At 40.8% G+C, this 22,628-nt stretch overlaps 2 protein-coding genes across 4 annotated transcripts in view; one reads left to right on the top strand and one right to left on the bottom strand.

Annotated features, from left to right (window-relative positions):
- SMURF2 (SMAD specific E3 ubiquitin protein ligase 2) overlaps nt 1–10,669 on the top strand; it is a 52,008-nt gene extending 41,339 nt beyond the window's left edge. For both annotated transcript variants that reach the window (XM_072351642.1, XM_072351641.1), the window contains 9 exons: nt 155–365; nt 1,852–1,955; nt 2,477–2,591; nt 3,041–3,219; nt 3,680–3,817; nt 4,056–4,176; nt 4,961–5,162; nt 6,588–6,663; nt 6,921–10,669. In XM_072351642.1, coding sequence (XP_072207743.1) covers nt 155–365; nt 1,852–1,955; nt 2,477–2,591; nt 3,041–3,219; nt 3,680–3,817; nt 4,056–4,176; nt 4,961–5,162; nt 6,588–6,663; nt 6,921–7,020 — 1,246 coding nt within the window. In that variant the 3' untranslated portion in view covers nt 7,021–10,669. The remainder of the gene's footprint in view (nt 1–154; nt 366–1,851; nt 1,956–2,476; nt 2,592–3,040; nt 3,220–3,679; nt 3,818–4,055; nt 4,177–4,960; nt 5,163–6,587; nt 6,664–6,920) is intronic.
- Nucleotides 10,670–11,015: 346 nt separating this feature from the next.
- On the bottom strand, nt 11,016–22,628 carry CEP95 (centrosomal protein 95). Of its 2 annotated transcripts, none has more exons than XM_072351639.1 (21): nt 22,519–22,628; nt 21,620–21,748; nt 21,164–21,271; nt 20,691–20,804; nt 20,345–20,453; nt 19,781–19,890; nt 19,167–19,381; nt 18,872–18,938; nt 18,306–18,349; nt 17,230–17,351; nt 16,859–16,976; nt 16,573–16,684; nt 16,158–16,336; nt 15,792–15,884; nt 14,719–14,869; nt 13,871–14,031; nt 13,399–13,473; nt 12,754–12,906; nt 11,614–11,760; nt 11,444–11,515; nt 11,016–11,375 (listed from the first exon to the last, which is right to left on the bottom strand). In XM_072351639.1, the coding sequence occupies exons 1-21, from the start codon at nt 22,538–22,540 to the stop codon at nt 11,199–11,201; spliced, it is 2,478 nt and encodes an 825-aa protein (XP_072207740.1). In that variant the 5' UTR covers nt 22,541–22,628; the 3' UTR covers nt 11,016–11,198. The 2 variants fall into 2 exon arrangements, with proteins under 2 accessions (XP_072207740.1, XP_072207741.1); XM_072351640.1 differs by having other exon boundaries at nt 21,627–21,748; nt 22,519–22,534.

Genomic DNA, 22,628 nt, shown 5'->3' with positions numbered 1-22,628 from the left:
ACTTTTTTCTAGGCCTGAATGTTGTTAATGTAATCACAGTAATCATAGTAAATCGAAAGTACGTCGGTTACTAAGACTTAACCTTTAAGAAACACATGAAGAAAACAGGAGACGTATGACTTGAATATCTGCAAACAGCTGTGTTTGTTTCTAGCCGCCAGAATCAACTTAAAGATCAGCAGCACCAGCAGCAGCAGCAGGTAGTGTCCCTGTGTCAGCTTCCAGATGAGGCAGAATGTCTGACTGTGCCAAGGTACAAACGGGACCTGGTGCAGAAACTCAAGATCCTGAGGCAAGAGCTGTCACAGCAGCAACCTCAAGCTGGCCATTGTCGTATTGAGGTCTCCAGGGAAGAGATTTTTGAGGTAATTTGAGATCTTGACCCGTTTGTTAACACTGAGGGAAGGGGAGGAGGGTTATCCGTTACTGTCTGAAGGAGTCATTCAGTTAAACAAAATGCTGAAGCCTGGAGTTAAAGATGGGATTTTGCCAGTGATGAGTGGGGAGAGGAGGCATTTTAGGGGGATATTCGGAACAATTGTGTATGTAAAATAGATGTGTTTACCGCATGGAGAAGAAGGAAAAGGAGGAAAGCTTTCCCTGTGGTTAGAGATGTACAGACTGTCCCAGGGACCGAGGAAAGCATCCAAGCACTTCATCTATTTGAAGATGCTGTTTCACTTCTTCCTGCAATGTAGTAAAGCTTGCCTCTCTTAACAGAGGGAATGGTGCACGCTGAAAACCAAACCATCAGAAGTGACCATTGATGTATTTGTAACTTCAGTAAAGGGACTGTTATTAAATAGCATTCATCTTTGGGTCAGGATTACTTACCAGCCAGAACTGAGAGGTGCTGTATTTCTCCAAAACAGATCTGTTGTATGAATTCTGTAGGCATCTGAGTGAGCAGAAGTTCCCATGTTGGGATACTTACATCTTACTTTCTGAGACTGTTCAGCAGAATAATTCTGATGGATTGATGAAACGCAGTTATAGTTCATTGGCTTTTCTAGAGAACAGTTTGTCTCAAGAACTTTATCACCCATCCCACCCATCCCTGATGTGTTTTTACTCCACCCACAAACATAATAGCCCCACTGCGTTGTCACTGTTTTTCCAGCCAAGAAATATTTGTGTTGGTATTCCCAATGGAGACAGTCAAATCACTTCATAATAAACTGAAAAAGAAGGGGGAGAAATGCTGCTGTAAAGCAGTGGAAATTATTATATTCTTTTTCTGAAGTGTCCCAGGCATGCCTGCCTCTTCTCTTCTGCCAAGCCAAAGATTGGGGGCATCATAAATAAAACCTTTGATTTAATTCCATTTTTAAAATGAGCATTTGGCTTCCTTCTTTAGCATTCTTTTTATACTGCATTGATGAAGTCTTACTGATAGAGTAATAATTCCATAGGTTTACTGGGATGGCGTTGGTGCTTAAGATGCTTAAGCATGTTAAGATGCTTCATGAAGGTTTGCATATCTTTTGGTCAGTAGAATTCCCACTGTTGGCTTTTCACACTGCGAAAATGAGAGCAAAAACAAAAGTTTACTGACGTAGGGTTTTTTTGTGTGTGAGGGCGAGTTATGTGAAAACGAGAAAAGGAAATATTAAGATCACTCTGCACCCCTGGAAACTTAGAGACAATTGTTCTTGCATGTCTTTTACTTGACAAGCATTATCACATTTATAGTAAGCTATGTAACAGTTTGTGATTGGAGAAACAGCAGTCTCTAGAAAAACAACATCCCCTTTGGACTTAGATTCTGAGACTCCCTTTGTTTCTAATAAGCAGTAGTAGCTTCTTGTCTCTAAATAGCAGTTAATAAAAGAATGTGTTGTGTATTTACAGGAATCCTACAGGCAAGTCATGAAGATGAGGCCAAAAGATCTATGGAAACGATTAATGATAAAGTTCCGTGGGGAGGAAGGCCTTGATTATGGAGGTGTTGCCAGGTAAACAGTGTGTCCTCCATCCCTTTCCTCAGCCCCACCAGCTGCACTGCTTTGATTCCTAAGCCAAACTGACAACAGCTCTTTTTCTTATAAAATTGTCCGTGGTTCTATTCGTTCCAATAACGTTGTATGTCAGAAGAGTGTATATATTTCAGACAGTCTTTTCAAGGAAAAAAAAGCATTAAAAAAAGGAGAATTTATTGTAAATAAATCAAAATGCATGTTACCAAAGGTGTCTCTGATGCAATCTGTATCAACTGGAAAAGCTTGGGTATTTGGGAGTGTATGTACACCACTAAACAGCCAACTTGTGACAGAATCATAATCAGTAACTCTTGGAAGGTAACCTGAAGGCAAATCTTGGCAGCTGACAGGTGTTGTGCACTTACTGAACCAGTGAAAATAATGGTGATTTCTACACGTTTATAGCTGTCCTTTGAGATGATTGGAAAGATTCTCAGTATGCAAATTAACTTATCTAAGGTTACACAGTAAATTCTTTCTTCTTTTTTGTTCTTCAGGGAGTGGCTCTACCTGTTGTCACATGAAATGCTGAATCCATATTATGGGCTCTTCCAGTATTCCCGAGATGATATCTACACACTGCAAATCAACCCAGATTCTGCAGTTAACCCGGTATGACTGACAATATGAGTAAAATGATGCTTTTGTGACCCAGCAGTTAGGTACACGTGGAGAATAATGTCCTAGATTTAAGAATCTAGTTCTCACGTTAGCATTGCTAGAGACTGAATTAATGAAATAACATAATTTCTTTTCAGTGTGGCTCAAAGGAACATCTCAAATGATCTTAATTTTCTGTAAGATGTTTTTTTATGTTTCCTTTGGGAGAAATGGAGTTTGTTTTGATTCTTAACAGTAAGACTTTGGACTTGAAGCAACATACCCAGTGTGCTGTATATAAAAACAAACTAAAAAAGAAATCAAGCAGCTCTGGGTATGTGTTGGGTGGTGGTAGTTTCCCTGTTGTTGTTAAGTTGTATTGAAATTTAATTAAACGTTCAGCGAATACAATCTAGGAGTTGTATTTAGGTGAATTGCTGAGTCTTTTCTTTCAATTCCAGGAACACTTATCATATTTCCATTTTGTTGGACGGATAATGGGAATGGCTGTGTTTCATGGACACTATATTGACGGTGGCTTCACGTTGCCTTTCTATAAGCAGTTGCTAGGGAAGCCAATTACGTTGGATGATATGGAATTGGTTGACCCTGATCTTCATAACAGCTTGGTTTGGATACTGTATGTACTATGCACTATATCTTACAGTGTTAGAATTATGTCTCAATCAATGTGATATGTGTTCCTAATGCTTGTTAATGAGAGTTGAAGTGTGTTTTGATCATCTTCTGCTCAGGCAGATTTAACAAACGTGCAAAATTCAGCTTATGTTTAACATGCTCGAAGTATTCAAATATGGGGGGGAGGATAAGAGGTTACTGAGCTGTAAAGTGCTCAGTTATTCATAAATTTGTGTATTGATTTTTGCTTGGAAATGACAGTTAACGTGTTACTAAAACATAATATTGAAAGTTCTATGATGGCTTAAAATATAGCAAAAATATATGTTCACCTCTTGTTTCCAAGCAGTACTTCTAAATGGTATTCAGAAACTTAATATTGTTGTCTGTCAAAAGAGTTATGGATGTAATGTAGTTGTGGAATGTTTTCATTGAGTCACTTGCCTATTTCTTTCCACCAGTGAGAATGATATTACAGGAGTCTTAGACCATACGTTTTGTGTAGAACACAATGCATACGGGGAAATTATTCAACATGAACTAAAACCTAATGGCAAAAGCATCCCAGTGACAGAAGAAAACAAAAAGGAATATGTCAGGTACAGCAATGTATTTTTCAGCGTTTCTGGTATTTCCCATGGGAGGAATTTCTATGCACGTGAAGTAATTAAGTGTTATGGGTTTTGTGGCTTTTTTTTCCTTCTTTCTAGGTGATAGTGCAATAGCTTTGTTGTTACGTTTTCCTCTCGTTAAGGTCATTTCTGGGGGGCTGGATAAATTGCAGGTTTATTGTGTTTGAATATGCCTTTCACAAATCCAATTTGAACGTGCTTGCAGACTTTATGTAAACTGGCGATTTTTACGAGGAATTGAAGCTCAGTTTCTGGCTCTACAGAAGGGATTTAATGAAGTAATCCCACAACATCTGCTGAAGACATTTGATGAGAAGGAGTTAGAGGTCAGTACGCTAATGTTATGTTACGTTGTCAAGTGTAATAATAAAAGCCTCAGGCAGTCTTCTGAGACTGAGGAACACGTGAGGTTGTATCCCCAGTGCTCCAGGGGTCTTGCAGGTGCACTGTTACAAAAAATACAGTTAGTATAAGAGGTTACCAGGTCACGCAGTCTCTGACATGGATGGTGTGCATCTTCCAGAGAACCAGGATTGTCAACACAGCATTTCGTAGCATCTGTGGAAGTGATAGAGTGATAGGAGACCCGTTTCTATACCTTAAAAAAATAATAATAAATGGAAAAACTTCTTCTAAAAAAGAAAACCCAGGAGAGCAGACTGTCAGTCCCTGCTGTCTTTCCAGTGCCCTGCTCTGACTTAAGTGTTAGGCAGCTGTGTGGTCTTGCAGAGCTGAGTTAGCCAGGCTAACCTGGCCCTGTAAATGCAGCATGAGAAGAGGTTCTGTCACCAACAAGTGTGTTACAAAATGTCAGCATCATCCCCAAGGTAGCATCTCAAGACAAATGCCACAGATTTCAGGCTTGGTTTAAAACTGAAATCTAGCATACAGTCAGCTGCAGGGCTGATCTTTTTGCCATATTAGGTGGCCACAAGTTAAATTATTAATGCTTTCTTCTTGTTCCCATACCAGAATATCATTGACTGCATTTATTTTATCCCAAATATCTTCTTCAGCAACGAGCCAGCTGTGTTTTAAACCCAGGAGGGTGAAGGTCCTTTTTTTTTTTCTAATTAACAGTTCATCATTAATTGTGTTTTAAATTTACAGCTCATCATTTGTGGACTTGGAAAAATTGATGTTAATGACTGGAAGGCAAATACTAGGTTAAAACACTGTACGCCAGACAGCAACATTGTGAAATGGTTCTGGAAAGCTGTGGAGTTTTTTGATGAAGAGAGGAGAGCACGACTTCTCCAGTTTGTGACTGGCTCATCCAGAGTGCCTCTGCAGGGCTTCAAGGCATTGCAAGGTAAGGTTCTGCCCAAAGTAACTGCAGATGCCTGTGCTCGGGGGAAGCAGTAAGACGCAGCACAGCAGCATTAGCTGGAGATGAGGCTGGTTGGCTGCTACAGACTTCTCAGAGGAATATTTAATGGTCTGATGAATAACGGTCACAGAAATAGTCTTGTTGTGAGTTTGGTCATTACTCTCAGAATTCAGCTGTAACCGGTTCTTTTGTTCCAGCTGCACACTTCCTTCCCTTTCTAGCAAGACATTCTGATCAGTAGAAATCCTAGCAGAGTTCTCTGCATGTTTCTCCTGGAAGAGTGTTGTTTCATTTCTCTCTTTTGCAAACCTTCATCATCTGCACAGCTCTGCCACCAGCAAACACCAGCAAGGAGCAAATGTTCCTGTGGTTCTGACAGCAGAGGAGCTCAGTAATCTGGGCTGTTTTTATTGTAAAAGCAACATAATCACAGGCAGCCCTGGCAGAGGAAACAATCTACTTTATTACTGACCTGTTTTCTGAGCTTCATTCAGAGCTCTGGATCTCAGCTGCAGCAGCTCTGGCTGCAACCCACACTGCTCGGTTAACACTGTAGTTACCATCTTTCACCCTTTCACGAGAGGAAACAGCCCAGGGAAACATGGGCTACAGTCTGTTTTAATAGGTAGAAGAGATCCCATGACAGCACACATTATGTGGCAACAGCTGCCGCATACAAAAGCCAGTTGCTACAGAAATGTTTACTCTTCATCATCTCATCAGGTAGAAGACCTCATTGTCCTTTTCCTTTGTTCTTGAGCTCTAAAGTGTTCAGGAACATTAGAAGTTCAGGAATACTGAGTTTTGAAGGCCCTGGTTACTTCAAGTGTTTAAAGTACAGAGGTGGGGGCATTTGTGACCTCTTCTGGCCTGGTGGAATAGTAGCATATACTGCCTGAGTCTGAAGTCTGCTATGCTGCAGTCTTTCCTTTAGCAGAGATTATGGCTGTACTTAAGAGACAGTGTGACTCTGTACAGTAAGGTAATGTCACAAAATTATTTTTTATAAAGGAATCTGTAAAAATTCTGTCCAGTTTGGCTACTCTTCAGTGCCCATTACAGTATGAGCACAGATAGAGCTGCAGAAGTTTCCTTCCATAGGAGGAATGGGAAAAGATATGTTCGGAAGTGCTGCAGTTGTACAGTGTGCAGCGTAAAACAGCTGTCTTACTTTTTCCTTGTCAGAGCTTTGTTCTTGTTTAAATTGCAGAGAGAAATAACAGCATGGCTGCTGTGTGTGGGTGGAGGGGCCGACTCTGTTCGTGACCTCAGCTTCTGTGTGTAGCTCCTTTCCCCTCTCTCTTTTTTCTTTTCCTTCTTTTGCATTTTGTCTTTCCTTGTTGCAGTTCAACAAAGCCATTTCCAACTATGATGCAGTAGTAGTAGAGATCTTTTCTGGATTTTCAGGTGCTGCGGGCCCACGACTATTTACAATACACCAGATTGATGCCAGCACTAACAATTTGCCGAAAGCTCATACCTGGTAAGACTTCTTCAGGTCTCTTGTGATATGTGGATTTGCTGTCTGTGTTTTAGCACTGCTTCTTCCTTTTATGACATTGTAGATGCTGTCTATTGCTGACTAGTAAAGGCGTGAAAACTGCACATTGATTTTTGTTTATATGAAGTGCCATTGGCCTCATCAAATATTGCTTCAAATATGTTAAATGAAGTGCAGCAGAGATTTGCTGGGAAGGCTTTAAGATCCAAATAATTGAGGCTCTCACTTTGTCTTTGCAGCTTTAACCGAATAGACATTCCTCCTTATGAAAGCTACGACAAGCTATATGAGAAGCTGCTAACTGCCATTGAAGAAACATGTGGGTTTGCTGTGGAATGACCCTTCACAGGCTTACCTGAGACTCTATTTATACTCCTGTCAGCCGGAATGCCCTTCCCTCATCGAGACTCGAGAAATGCTTGAAATACAGAAAACTTTCCCTTTTCTACACTAGGACACTGTGAGGGAAAGGACAACTTTGCAATTTTTTTTCTTTCAAGAAAATAGGTTCTGTGGCTCCTGCCATGGGATCATTCAGCTGCTATTAAAAACTAATACCTTGAACATACAGAATGCTGACTTTTCCTACATTTCAACAGTTAAGCAGTGTTCTATACTTAAAGACTACTATTTTTGTAAAAGGTAATCTATTATATTTGCCTACCTGATTTCTATTCTCAGACACCAAGAAACAACTTAAGCAGTCGGTACAAGTCACGTTTCAGCCTCTTTTAAACGTATGATACTGACCAGCATCTATACCTGCTATTTTTGGAAAAAGTATTTTGGATTCTTCTAACTTTTTTGCATAAAATTGGCTGAAAGGATCATTAATCTTTTTAATTAAAGCCACTTACATGTTACTGCATTTTCTTATAGTAAGACATTATATTCTGCAATGTACATTCAACTAACGTTACCACAGGGAACTTTTTTTATATTTTTCAAGCATGAGTTACGAATATGATGTTTTGGGGCCTATTTATATCGTTCATCAGATTCCTTAACAAAATTTCTAGTGTGAGTGACACATGCTGCATTTGGTACGGGATTCGTGCTAGATGTGGGAGAGACCTTTTTTAATGAAGAGCAGACATTTGGATTTTTTTAAGCAGCATTTTTCTAACGATTCTGTCGAGAGTATTTTCTGTGACTTTTAACACTGCGTTTTTCAACTTTGTGCGCACGTTGATGAGGTAATATTTGACAGCAGCAACCTGTTTGCAGTTCATTACAGAACCCATCCTACCCAGCCGACCAAAGCTTGTTTGAATGCAGCCAAATCACGTAATATATTGTGGATGCTAAAGATCTATCAGGTAAAACATAATTTAATCTTTGTCTAGCTGCTCGTGACACGTGGGTCTAGGTTACAGCTAAGGAAAAATGGCAGTAAGACTAAAAATGTTGTATTAACTGAAAGACGCGATGTGCTTCGAAAATGAGGTTTTAAAAGCACATAATTTATTGATTGTAGGGATGGAAGTAAGTATATATATGAGTTATAGCATGGGTTGATCTCTGCAAAGGGGAATAAAATGCACTACCAGTAGAGGGAACGGAATTTTGAAGTAAGTTTGGGAAATCTCAGTGAAGATCCGTATGTTCAGTTCATGGTGTGTGGATGAATGGCTCTACCCAACAGCTTCTTGGTGAGAAGCTCTGCAATGGGCAGCATTTTTTTTCCAATCAGTGTTGTTTTTTAACCTAGGTTACAATCAATCATCAAAATCTGCACTGTTTTTACACTGCCAATAAGAAGAATGTCAGGGGTGTTGGAAATGCTTTAACACCAGGATGTAAACAGCAGAGTGAGTCACACGGTGAACGAGCTCATTTTCTATTTGTTCCTTGGAGCTCGACCTTCATTTTGTTCTGCCAAATCTGACTGCCGCAGTGAGTAAACTACTACTAGATGCTGTGTGTTAGAATAGTGGGCAATGGACTACTCTCTAGAATTGTGGTTAAGAACCTGGTGAGCCAAATCCACATGTTCATTTGATTATACATATATTTTCATACAGCTGTTGCTGGAAGGTTTGTTCTGAGACTTGCTTCCTTGTTCTGGGCTGGCTGCAGAGGTGAGGCTGCTTAGGGATGTAAACATAAAGCCAAGAAACTCACTGTAACAGCCAGGTTTCAAATGTATCAGGCCATTCCCTCTTCATTTCAAGGGACTGTTGCACTCTTAAAATGGTTGTTACCTTTGCTTATGTTAGGGAGCCCTAAATAGAGAAGCTACCGCTGTATTTCTCCAGTTTTCCTGGGAAAGCAAAGTAGGGTGTTTCCCACTGCGTTTCTTATTTGTTACTGCTTCCCGAGGTTGGGGACCACTGCTTTAGGTAACTGCCAAAGTCCTCTTCTGGCCCCTTCAAGTTTGGAGGTCTGACATGAAACTCTCCTGACACAGGATCAAAACATCACTGTTGTGTGAGATTTAATTCTGCTCTTGCTCAGGCTGTGGCTGCAGCCACCCAGACCATGGAAGCATGCGAGATGTAAAACCCAGCTTGATCCAGCTTTTGGGAGAAGTCAGGGCTGAGCTGGAGACTCCAGGGGAAAGGTAGGCTGTTCTCTTTTCCCCAGGCAGTCCACCTCAGCGCTATTGAAAGGCTGTTTCTGTAGTGTCTCTGACCACAGCATCTGTACCCTCCTGGGAACCTCTCCCTGCCAACCTCCTTAGGCTGGTTCACGTATTGAACACCTGGTTGTGGCCACCATTAGGACATAAAAGCGTTTCTGGGGAGGGAGGAAATGAGCTCTGCAGAATATAGAGTGTAGATCAGCTGATAAATACCATTCATCTTCACAGCAGCCTTAGCAGTACGCCTGTTTGTTCTACCAACCATTTTGATATGGCACAGATAGTTTTGTTTTTAAATTGTCACAGATAAATATTGTAAATTTAATATATTATAAGCAAAACTAGATCAATTTACATTGGACTTTCCACAGCTGATAGATGAGGTTGAATATACCGAGTATTTTGAGTGCCTTTCTACCTTCGTAATGACCAAGAGCTTTAACTAAAGCACCTCATCACCTACTCACGTTTATCAGAAAACGTTCAGAGTTGATGCCTTTGCAAAATTGTATTTCAAGATGACATCAGCTACGTTTCCCCTCAAAAAGGTGCTAAGCCTAATATTGCATTTTAACCTTGGACTTTCACCCCATGATTAATGTGAATATTTATTTCAGTGTGTCCCTCTTACTGGGTTTTACTTTATCCAGTCTTTAGTTGTTTTAGAGAAATGTCACATCATGGTTTTATGCTGTTGCTTTTCATATGAATGTTTAATTATGAACAGAACTTTTGTAGATTTCAGATATACAGAACACAGTTGAATTTCAGAGGATTTAATTTCTCGGTGTAAAGAGTTTTGTAATGGTGCTTTGTACAGTATGTATTCTAATTTTTTTGCACATAGTTTCAGTTGCCCTGAACTGATTTATTTTTACCAAATTGTGTTGTACTGAAGTCCAGAGCACACAAGCTGTTTTTAAATCCTTGTCCTACAACACTACATCTGTATAGAACTTCTGGTGCGTTTAAACTAGCTGCATTGATGGAAGTAAAAGCTTTGCTTCTATATCATAAGAATGCATCGTACAGCTTAATGTAGCATGCTCCAAGTGCTTCAGATTTTAAACAGCACCATGTAGTTACCAGGTGCCATTTGTTGTACTTTACACTATGTAGTAGGTTTCCAGCTCTACCACATCCTCAGAGCTTCGTCTGTAGCTGTAATTAGTTTATACAAGTGTAATTATTCCTCCACAACCTGACAGTTCTTAGTTTATCGTTTCCATTGTATTTATTACAGAGTGTTTTAGCATCGGTATCATTGTATTTTCACCCAGCTGTTACATGAGCTTTAACAAAAAAATCTGTATAAAATGGTTTTTAAGTACTTAATGTATGTACCCATGCAGAAGTCGAGCAATAAATTGTATGCTGTTTGCACTGTCACAGCATCAATGGTTTAACAAGTTTTCAGTTCTTCTTAATTGTTTGCTTTCAAGTGTAACAAAGAGCACATTAAATAATCCGACCTTGTTCCAGGAGAAAGCAGCTGCATTCTCGGAGTCCTTCTACAGACTGCTACCTAAAATAAGGGTTGTGCTAATTGTCTCCATTGAACAGCAGAGGTCTTACTTTTGACTTTTACGTGAATGGTTTCCTGGAAAGGAGTTCATCTCTGTGTTACCAAATGGATGTCTCAGATTTCAGCAGAAACTGAACTGCTTTCCTTGTGAGAAGAAAAAGGTAAATCAATTTTATAAATACACGTTAAAATTCTAACGCCGTTTCAGTTTTGCTACACAGCAGAAAGTAGTTTAAAACTTTATTAATGGTAAAAGTGCTCAAAGTTCCAGGTACCAACAGCTGTGCCTCTGGCACATCAGGATGACAGATCTGATCTTACACAAGAGCTGCACAGCACCTTCCTGTCACAGCAGTTCTGAGACTCCCGCCAGCTCAGCCAGACGGCTGCAGTGCTATTGACCGTGTCTTAAGAGAAACCGCTCTTCTTATACTGAAAGGAAGCCATCTGAAGTCTAGATCTGAGTCTGTCCGCCTCTAGTTCTTGAAAGAAAGTTTCATCGTCGTTTTGCATTATTGCAGTTTGCAGTTGTCGGATTTCCTTTTCCATCCTTGACCTCAGTTCTCTTTTTGTTTTCCGCAGCATCTGAACAGAACACAGGTATTAGCATGCTGCATAAGGAAAGAAAAACACACAAAATCAGAAGTCCCTACCTGTGCTTGTGCTTTCTCTCTGGTTTGGATTTCTTGGCGTTCTTGAGATAAAGCTTCTGCTAGCATGGAGAACTAAGCACAATACATGTTTGAGTTGAACCAGTTAAAGAACTGAAAGGCTTCTAGTATTAAAGATACGAACTGCCTATCTTAGCTGCAGTTAAACTTACCTGATCTCTGTAATAGTTCTCCATGGACTCCAGCTCATTTTGATGCTCTCTTCTTTGCTCAGCACGCATCTCTTGAGCATATGCTCTCAGGTCCTTCAGTCTTTGCTTCTGAATTTCCAAGCCTTCTTCAAATAAGTTTTTAAATATCTGTCAATAATTAAAAAGCAAACAAAATTTTCCTAGAAACTTAAAAAAGCTTTGTTGTCTTTGGGAGTACCAAACCTTTGTGAACATAAGGCTTAGATCAACCTACTTAATTTGAATGCATTGCTTTGTAGGTATATGTTAACGGATTTCAGCTGCTTTACCTCCTGATGAAAGGATCATCACAGTGTGGCTAGAACAGCAAGGATACGCTGATCAAGGCTTAATTTTCCTATATGAACTAAACTTTGAACGTGTGGAGCTACAGCCCACCCTGCGCTTTGTTGTCTAATTCAGGACGTTCACCCAGATTTCCAATAACAGGAAATCCAGCCTGCACTCACACTTCCCATTCATACAAAAGAACGCTGCTGCACAGCTTCAGATACAAACAGTGCTCAGGTTGATAACAGCGAATTAATGCACAAAACTTCCTGGGCTTTAAAAGGTGAGAACTGTGCAGCTACTCTTGTAAAATAAAATAGCTCTGCCGGCTGAGTTTAGCTGTGATGTGCAGCCCTAAATAGAGTTCATCTGTCCAGAAGTCCACTTTATTTAACAAAAATGAGCAAAAGTGTTTTTTTCAGTCAGTTTCCATAACTGAAAATGTAGGTTATTTTCTTTGGGTAGTAGCTATGGGAACAACCTCTTAATTCTCCTGTTTCTGAAGACTCAGTTCTCCAATTTGTCTTGATGTTAGCCTTGTTTTTCCATGCTGACAGTGAGCCTTTTTCTCCTTTCCTTAACACTATCAAGCATCCTTCCTTGCTTTACTGCAGCCTGCCTTTCACCGTCTCAGTGTTTCCAAAGAAGGAACCTTTTCATCATGGCTTTGACTGCCCAGCCACTTAATCCTGGCTCCTTTGTTCTGTTCACTTAAGTTGCTTCTGTCTACTTCCACCATTATTTGTACTACCATACTACAGGTCCTTAGCAATGGTGTCCAAACAATACAGAAGAATTCCACGCTTGCAAAGCGAAACAACTTGGACTCACCCTTTCTTCCCTTGTCCTAGCCCGCATCATCTTGGCACGCAGCTGGACACGGTAATCTTCATAGTATTTCCTGGCTCTAACAACTTGCTGGCGTTTCTCTCTCACCTTATTCTGAGTCCATTTCTGGCGGTAGATACGCTGCTTAAATTCTTGCTAAATGGAAAAAAGTTGCTGTAAGACCACCAAGCTCTCAATAGATTTGCTGTAAGCCAGGTTTTATTGATTGTTTCTAATAGGGTCCTTAACTGAGAAACTCCTTATCCCAGTTTTAAAGCTTTAAATGATAAATGCAATGTAATCACCGCTGACTTAGCACAGTGTTGCCATCAACAGTACTGTATAATTAAGGAGTCAGAGTTGCTATACTTGCTGGTGTTTTTAACATGAAAAGCAGCAGCCTGAAGTTTCTCTTCCTTGTGTGTTCTCAGCTTGTTTGTGTTTTAAAGCAGCAGCTAAATGCAGTAGTAGTATGCCATTCCAAATGGCCACGCAGCAAAGAGGTTACGTGGCATTTGAGACCACAGTTACTCAAAAGGCATAAAGCTGTCATAAAATAAGAAGCCCCTTTAGTGAACAGGGGGGATTTTAGCTACCTCAGTGTGAAGGTTTCTGTATTCTGTAACAAATACCCTTCAAAGAACATACCAGTCTCTTGTTATGGTCTCGATCTTTTTTAATAATTGCAGCAAGTAGCTCGTGCTTCTTCAGGGCTTGTTGAACCTGGAGGTTTAATTGAAAAAAGAAATAAAAAAGAGTAACTTGTAATATTCTGCAGAACAGGCATTTGTATGTAGGAGCTGTCCCGGAAATACTGCCTTTTTACTATGCTGTTTATATTGAGTTAATGTGCATAAGGTAATCACTGTAGCAAACACTACTAATGATGCTGATAACATAGAACTTACAAATACAAGTTATGTTAAATAGAAATGTGAGTGTAAATAAGCAGTATCTGTACCTATCTCACAGCTGAGACTTGCAGTGTGAAAGGATGTGTTCAGGATATGCGTGCCCTTATCCATGCTGCAGAGAGGCAGGATGATTTTACTATGAAACACCTATCTGTCAGAAGTGCTATCCCTGCTGATGCTTAAAAGGTAAGAATATGAACACTCACTTCATTTTGCAGTTTGAGTCTAGCCCTGCCAGAAGCTGCTTTAAGCTGCTGAGTCTGCGCGAGCTGCTGCCGCCACATTTTGTTCATAGTGTGCTGGGAAATATGCAGGTGGGGAAACTCCTCCAGTAGCTGAACCAGGAGGTCGTCATCCCTGACTTTCACTGCAAGGTAAAGAAAAACGTAAGCAATAAATTCCTTGAGACAACAGTTAGTGCTAAATTCTTCCAGACGGTATCAGTCTTAAGTTAGGATTGAACTTTGGATTGAACAGTGTATGCAGCTACCATGCTGCTGTTACGATGTCAAGCTCAATTCAGCAGCACGCAGGATCTCCCTCAATGCAGCAGCTGAGAAACCAATCCCAAGTAAGTGGCTTTTTTTCTGCCAAAGAACGGCTCTTATAGCTCAGGCCTCATGTCTCTCCGTTCACCATGTTTAATCCATTCTGCTTGTCCACCTGCATATGGTTTAGCACCAACCCACTAAAGCTAGAAGCTCAGTTTTAAATAATACATGTTCAGGAAAAGAAAAAAGTGGGAAAAAAGACTGAGCTCAGAGTATAGTGGAGCAAACACAGGAGTAGCAGGAATGGAAACAAGCTTTGAAAATAATCTAGTAGAGTTTAAGGAGGTAGCAAGTGGGTCTGAGCTTTGAACTGTGCGTGGGTGGTTCACATTTACTTAAAGCATTATCTTCCGTAACAAAAATCCAGACATATGGAGGTCATAAGAAGGGGAAAATGCTACAGCTGACTGGTATATATTGGACCAATGTCTTTATGGTCGGAGTGCAACACATGCTTTCAAAGGATGCCAGTTTTCCACCAAGTTTAGTTTTGCATTTCTTACTTGGAGCTGCTTTCTTTGGCTTCGCAGTCCCTCGTTTTGGAATCCACTGGCTGTATCTGGGATTCCAAGGTGTGGTTTTTCTAGAATAAACTTGCACTGGCTGAGGGATTTTTGGAGATTCTTTGAAGACATTTTCCTTGTATTCTTGTTCCTTTGGAGTAGACGTAAAACAGAGAGTGGGTATGAGAAGGGCAGAACTGACAGATCTCATAGTTTGGGTATCAGAATGTAAATGGCATTAAAAATTGTAGAATGAGAAACTGGAGATACTGAATTGAATTCTTCAGAAGTCGAAAACTTACCAAATGCAGTCCAGGGTTCAAATAAAGGTTACATCTCTATTGCATAACCTCAGCTCTTTTGCAGCACTTAGCAGTACTGCAGCAGCCTGTGAACCGCTTCTGCAAAGGCTGTAAAAACAGCCAGTGCATCTGACAGCAGTATGACACGGCTCTAAGTTCCTTGATGGTCCAGTACTACGTAGGAAAGTAACAGTACTAGAAAGTAAGAACCCTTCTGCCAGATTCATCATGGTAGAAAATGATCCTTGCGCAAAAAAATGACTTCTAGAACAGTTGGAAGAAAACAAATATGATAACATAAAGCAAATTACCTACACTGTAGGGCATCCAGCCACATCGAGATAGCTCTCAGCCTGGGGAATGGCAATAGCTGAGCGGGCCTGCAGCTAGGCAGACTTGTTCTTGGAAAGATAACTAGCAGTGTCACAACATCATGAGAGGTTCAGGCCAGTCTACAGAAGCTGTCTCCTGACTTAGCATTCGTTATTTAAATCACAGTCTCTTGAAATCACTTCATGTGAAGAGTATGATGGTTATCCTACTGCTGAGAATATTACCTACAAGGGCTGACAACTTTAGACATAACCAAGGGACAATTATTTTTGTCTCTGGAAAAGCTGTCCCCCTGTTCGCTATTTCAGCATTATACAGCTCTTCTGTAACTACAACACTAGGAGTCAGGGTGTTTTTGTACCCAGAAGATGTGCATAGAGCCTGGGTGGAGGATTTAGACAAGTTTTAAAATAACTAGCAAAATAATGCTTTACATACCAGTTCCTCGACTTCTTCTCTGAGTTTGGAAAGTCTAAGCCTCTCCTCAGCTTCATAAATTCTTAGTTCATTTTCATAAGCTTTAGCAACCATCTAGAATGCAAAAGTAAGAGGAGCTTTGCAGAGAAAGTAACCAGTCCTTATGGATAAATACCTCAGTAACTTTTTCAGAATATGGGTTAAAATTGTTTCTTCCACTTAAAACTTTTTTTTTTCTGCAGTATGTGGAGTCTGCATCTCTTTTAGCAGTCTGCAAATACAAGATCATAAAAGCGGGCCAAATGCCACCAGTAAATAAGGACATTCAGTTCCAGTGCTCTTAGCATAACTGTACTAAGAAACTATCAGGTCGAACCCTGAAGTTACCTTTGCTTCTTGTGTTCTTTCATCCCTTTCTTTTTGCAACTTGTTGCGTATTTTCTTCATTTGGCCTTTTCCATTACTGCAAAGTATGTCTTCTGACTCAGGAATGAGTTGATGCTGAGATGAGGGTGATGGTGGAGAAAGGGATCGTGTCCTGCTTGGGTATTTCAGGTGTGGTATGTCTGTAAGGAAAGGTGTTTCAGTAACTATCCAGCTTCAAACAAAAAAAAACCCTCCAGCCAAGTTAAAAACCATCCAAAGCAAAACTGAAGTTATATCCAAGTGTATATACAGTGTCATTATAAAATGAGATTGCTACTGACACAGAACTTAGTAAAACTGTGTAGGTCAGTGCACCAGCTTTACAGAAGAAGGCCTTTTTCCCAGTCTAAAACTTGTGTGTCATAAGGATCATTACCTCGCTCGGCTTTCCTTCTGTGATAATCCATGACACTGTCACTGTGCTGGGACAAGTTGTCTTCTTCTGTCACCTCTTCTCTGGTTCGCCCACCCAAAGCTCTCTTTAACATCTGTTGGACAGGTTTTTGGGAAGGGGGTCAGGTTCAATTGTTCATTCAAATTTAGAACTGCCACATCCAGTGTTAATTGCAGATTTCTTTTTCATTAATGTTAAATTTATGTTATTGTTTCCCACTGTTATTTCTAAGGCTAGCTTGTCTGGATACAACAAAGATTTGACTTACTGAATCTAGTTCTTGTAACCTGCAAGATACTTGATGCAGCTGTTGCTTAGACAGGTTTTCCTTTGTTGTTCTGTGGGAAAGAGGCTCTTCAAGTGAATCTATGGTAGAATATTCATATCTGGGGGGAAAAAGAATCATTTATATTCTGAGAACTTTGAGATAAACATTACCTCATACAATTCCAGCTCACTTTTTGCATAAGCACATTTTTATAGGATGAAGTAAAGCTCATTGTGTAAGGGCTTACAACCGTATTTAAGAAAATGATGAAGTAGGAAAGGCTTCTGCTGAAGTGATGCAGTCATGCAGCTGAGGATGATGCCTCATTAAAAATATAAGCTGTACAGGAAATGGCTCAGCTCCAAACTTGCCTCTTTTTTCTAGGCAGATGTCTTGATTCAGGGCTTGGAGGTTGTGTTACTCGTTCAGTGTGCGAGGAGAGTTTTTGATCTAAGAGTGAAGCAGATGTAGAAGTCCCACATGGCCAAGGAACCTTGAAAAACGATTAAGAGCAAAAATTCAGAATTACACAGTAATGCTCAGAAGTACCACAGATTATGGTAGGATAGATCCTACAGCAGCATTTATAGAAGAGCCATCTCAGACATATCATCACACACATACAGTAGATGTTTAAAGAAATAAGCCGGCAAAAATACAGGTCAGTTTAAGAATCATCTACAGCTAAGACACCCAGTGAGAACAGTGAAGTCAACATATCAGTGTCCCCATATGCTGCCTTACTAGCCTGGGATTAGTGCCAAGTAGTGCACTAAGCAAGCTGAACTTAGCGCTGAGTATGGATTAAGCAGCAATTCAAAGCAAACAGACTAAAATAAATCACTTCTGTCCTTACGCCAATGCTTTAGTATTGCTTGGTAGTTTATCTGTTCAAACTAGACTAAGTCAGGGTCAGCATGCACACACTTGCAAATGTACCAACTGAAAATGAGTTTTAAAGGACAGTGCTTTAAGCAGACAAGTCTGTGAGTACCTCTTGTGGCTGCAGAAGGCACACAAAAAAAAGTGTTTTCCAGTACAGTTACAGAATGGGATCTGCTGAACAGTTTGTAGGCTTTGAAACTAACTTCACTGACATCTAAGCAACCTCATAGCACCAAATTCTTACTAATTTAGAATACAAATACATAAGAAGTGTATGTTCTCTCTGAATAAGACAAAGAGAAATAGTAACAACTTGTGATTTATTAGAACTCTACATGTACTGGTGTTTATCCTTCCTGGAGGAAACACCTCCTGAAAGAACTGATGTGACTGGTAAACTGTACGTAGCCATTGCCTAACAACGCTGTGTTACTAACTGTACTCCTGCACTGAAGTGAGAAGCCCAAAAGCCCAGAGGTGCCACAAAATAACAAGAAAAGTAACTGGAAATCCAACAGCACTGACTGAGCTTCCACAAAGGTGGTGAAGTTGCAACATCTACCTTCACGCTGTCCTCAGCATCATTCGAGACCGTCTTTTCTCCTGCTGCAGAAGCAGATGACAGGTTAGTGTCAGCCATTCATATGGACTGCAGTGTGCCTATTAATGCGGGAACAGCTACAAAAATAAATGTCATCTGTGGCCTTTTGAACTCAGTCATCCAAAGAGAAGGGAATGACAAGGGAACTGTTTACACAGTTATGACATTCATGTCAGTAATTTTTCAGGATTTAGATTTTCAGTGTCATAGGAGTGCCATGGAAACTAGAGAGGTGATCAGTGTCTCCCAGGCAACAGAGAAAATAAGCATGAAAACTACTTTATAAACCTTTTTCTACAATAGCAATTAAGAACCTTTTTGCTCAGTCCGAAACTGGCTTATTTGGGCTGCATCCCCCTGCTCAGAATAAGCTCATCCAGAGTAGTGATTTCTGCACCACGGGTGCATCTTAACTGGTTTAAGTAAGAAAGGAATAGTACCGGGGCTATTTTCTCAAGCACAGTCAACAGCTTGGAGGTAACCTATCTATATACAAAGCCAAAAATCCATGCAAAATTCTCTCTCACCAGGATTCATTCTTGACAGAAGAACATCTGAAACATCTTCAGATTTTTGTGTAAGGGACTTTTCAAGCTGGAACAAAAAGCAAGAAAAATGAGACAGGAAGGTAATACGTTGTTTGCTTGTGTATGGCAATCAGTGCTGATTTCATTGCTAGCTGCATAAGAACACAACCGTGATTAAATTGTCAGCTATACTGCAAACTGTGCAGGTATGTGCATAAACACCCCTCCCAGTTAGATGGTTTTAAAATGAAAGGAGTATTGATTAATAAAAAACAAAGGACAGCTTTTTACTTACAGCAGGAGATTCCAGTTCTTGACTGTTAACCAAAACTGCTGACTGGGTGTCCAGTCTCTGGTGATCTCTCTGTACAGGATCACAGGACCTGGCTTCAGCAGGCTGAAATGGTGGTAGCAAAGGAACAGCCTGGTATATCGGCTCCCTGAGTCTTTGAGCACTGGAACTGAAATGCTCTTTTGGCAGCTCAGTGCTCTGAATGGACTCCAAGGATCCTTAAGAGACCAACATAAAGAACTTGAAGTTAAAAGTGTTATCTACAGAAGTGGCGTGTCATTTCTGTACATCATCCATGCACGTTAGAGGGAAGATTAAGTATCTAATGTTGATTACCACATTTGTTTGATTGCACAGAACTGTTAAACTGAGCCCACCTATCAGCTGTTTTAATGAACCCGTATTTCTGTACATGCACAGGTAAGACTTAACAGCACAGATACTTAAATTTGAGTGGAGTTTCAAAAGAAGCAGAATTTGTGACTTATTTCCTTTTATTCATTGACACATTTAAACTGCTGAACTGTTCTGGTAGTGGCAAAGCAGATAACAATTTTGCTATCTGTAGAAATGCTACTACAGGTTAGTCTTAAAAATAGATATTTATCCAAGCTCACCTTCCCCTCTCTCTGAGAATGAATGTGCAGCAGCTCCAAGTCGAATTAACTCACTGGTAGATTCCGAACCATCTACGTCACACAGTGGGACAAAGTATTCTGACTGAGACCTAAGAGGAATATGAAGTGATGTTTACTCTAAAAGTCTTTGCCCCTTCAGTCCACAAGGTGGAGATGCAGAAGAGTCCCAGCTCTGCTTCAGTCAGCCAGTACTACAGTGTGGGATATAGGAGGCCAGCTTCCACCAAACAAACCAATGCAGAAGTCAGGAAGGTGGATCTAATGCAGCACAACTAAAAGGCAATCATTTAAAAGTGGGATAAGGTTCTTAATGAATGTTGTTTCACAAGTAAAAGAAGGGAAACAACACCATCAGAATTCTCCAAAGCAAAAAAGATCTAGAGATGTTTTTCTGCCCAGCTAGAGGAAAAAGCTCACGTTCTGTTTGAGGGATCTAACAGTGTTTCTTCCCTGCATATTGCTGAGAACTACTAGCTGCTCTACAGATGTGCGAAAACAACAGTAACTTACTGTGTCAATGCATGTCTCCAAAGTTATTCTTACCCATCAACTGATGAAAGATTCAAAGGTGGCATAAGTTGACCAGCATTGCTTTCCAGCTGCTCTGGAGATGCAGATTGAATTGTGCCATTGGGCAGCACGTGCATCTCATCTGTTAGTAATGAGGAGGCATTAATTTTCAGGAAAAAATAATTTTATATCTTAACTAAAAGGTTTTATCTCCATTATTATCAAAATTGTTTAAGGGTCTTAATATATATATTATTATAAATGCTTTAAAAATATTATAAATATGATATTTAAAATGATAGAATGGCGTGGATGGGAGAATCCATAATAATGTATCACCAGAACAGAATACCTTAAACATGGAGATCTGTCCTCTCACCTCCGTTTTGAGAAGAGAATTCACTGACTTCTTCTGTAAGATATTCCAGCAAACCATCAAATATTTCAAGGAGGTTTCTGATAGACTCCCTTTCTCCTTTCACAATGTTCTCACCTTAACAGAAGGTACAGTCACATATTAATCATTACTAATTTATTAATAATTACTTTGAAAGTCTTCAAAGAATAGGAGTTTTCTGAATATGACTGGAAGTCCTTGTGAAGGTGTCGGCTCAGAGCACAGCTGGTCACTCATGTATGGCTGTACCCATAAACGGAATATATCTTAAAAGCTTCCTAAAGTTGCATATTTTCAGTTCTAATAACTGAAAGCTCACAGATGCTGTATCTAACTCCACTATACATCTAATATAAACATTATATAGATGCTTATATAATAGTCAGCATATGGTTCTTATGAAGTGTCCAAATTAAACCAAATGTACACAGTGCTTGTCCACAATGACGACTCACCAGTGATGTGTGACAAGCTGACCTGCAAGTAGTCCAATGCCAGAGAATCTATTACAGCTTGTACATTATGTGCATCGTCCTCTTGGCTTCTAGGAGTAGCTATGAAATCTGTTTAAAAGAAATACGTACATTTTATGCTGAATTGACAGCTTCTTGGCGCTGTTTCTACTTACACTACTTTTAGTTTAAAGATACTGATTTGTAAGTAGAAAATCACTTGGTGAAAAGGTCAGTAAACCTTTAATGAAAAGTAAGCATAAATATCGTATGTCCTCTAGAAGATGTGGGGATCCTATCAGCTGGAGTGCTGAATACAAGGACATGGAGCAGTACAACAGTTTTCATCCTTCACTCCCAGCACACACAATTCCTGGTGCAAAACTGGCAAACCTGAACTTGTTCCTTGTAAAATATGCAGAGGCAGAAAGAAGCATCTTTAGGAATTAACGTTCCCACCTGGTACCTTTTCTCCTAAGATCGACTCATAAAGACGAACAAATACATCAGCTCCACACTCTGAGAGGTGCTTTATGTGCTGGTTTACACGACAGCTCCTTAGAAGATCATTGGCAACGTCAACCCAATCTATAAAGAAGTAGAGAACATTAACAACAGAACCTAAAGACACAGAAGTACGGATATGGTTGGTTATAGGGAAAGGTGGAACCGCTTCAGGTGCCTTTAATATGAGGCCAATGGCACACGTATGGGCTCAGTACGTGGTGTGATCAGGGCAGCTGTGCTTTCTGCACCCAGGGGGTGATGTGAGCAGAGGAACAAACGGCAGCATCAGCATGAGCACGGCTGGGAGCTGAAGGGCACTTCAAAGAGCGGCACCGAGTGTTACCATGGACTGCACCAGTGTTACCATGGACTGAGTACACCAGTGTTACCATGGACTACATGAGTGTTACCATGGACTGCACCAGTGTTACCATGAACTACGCGAGTGTTACCATGGACTGAGTACACCAGTGTTACCATGGACTGCACGGTCTGGGGCAGCGAAGGCACTGTTGGAAGGAACACGGAGTGCTGTGGTTCCTCCGCAGGGCCCCCCGGGTTCTGCTTTTGCTGTTCTGCTCTCGGGAGGAACGCTTTTCCATTCCCGCTCCGCTGTAACAGCTGCAAGGCAGCTCCGAGCAGCACCTCCTCCAGCCCAGCCCCGGAAACCAGCCCCGGCCAGATTTAAAAGCGCGGCTGGGGAAAAGGGAGCACGAAAAGCTCAAGGCTCCGGAACACGAGGAGGAGAACGGGAGCCTTTAATGGACATCGCGTCCGCCATAACCGGAAGGCGCCATCCCCGCGGGGCGACGGATCCGGACGGGCCGCCCAGCGCTGCGCCCCGCTCCTACCTGTGCCCGCCGCGCTGCCCATGGCGCAGCACCACAGCCCCGCTCGGCTCCAACGGCACCGCGCGGAGTGGCGGGCTGCGCCGGAAGGGGCGGGGCTTAGAGGCGCTCCC

The sequence above is a fragment of the Excalfactoria chinensis genome, chromosome 17, assembly GCF_039878825.1.
Source record: "Excalfactoria chinensis isolate bCotChi1 chromosome 17, bCotChi1.hap2, whole genome shotgun sequence".
Taxonomy (NCBI): Eukaryota; Metazoa; Chordata; class Aves; order Galliformes; family Phasianidae; genus Excalfactoria; species Excalfactoria chinensis.
The sequence above is the reverse complement of the archived record's forward strand: the minus strand, read 5'-3'. Positions and strand labels throughout refer to the sequence as shown.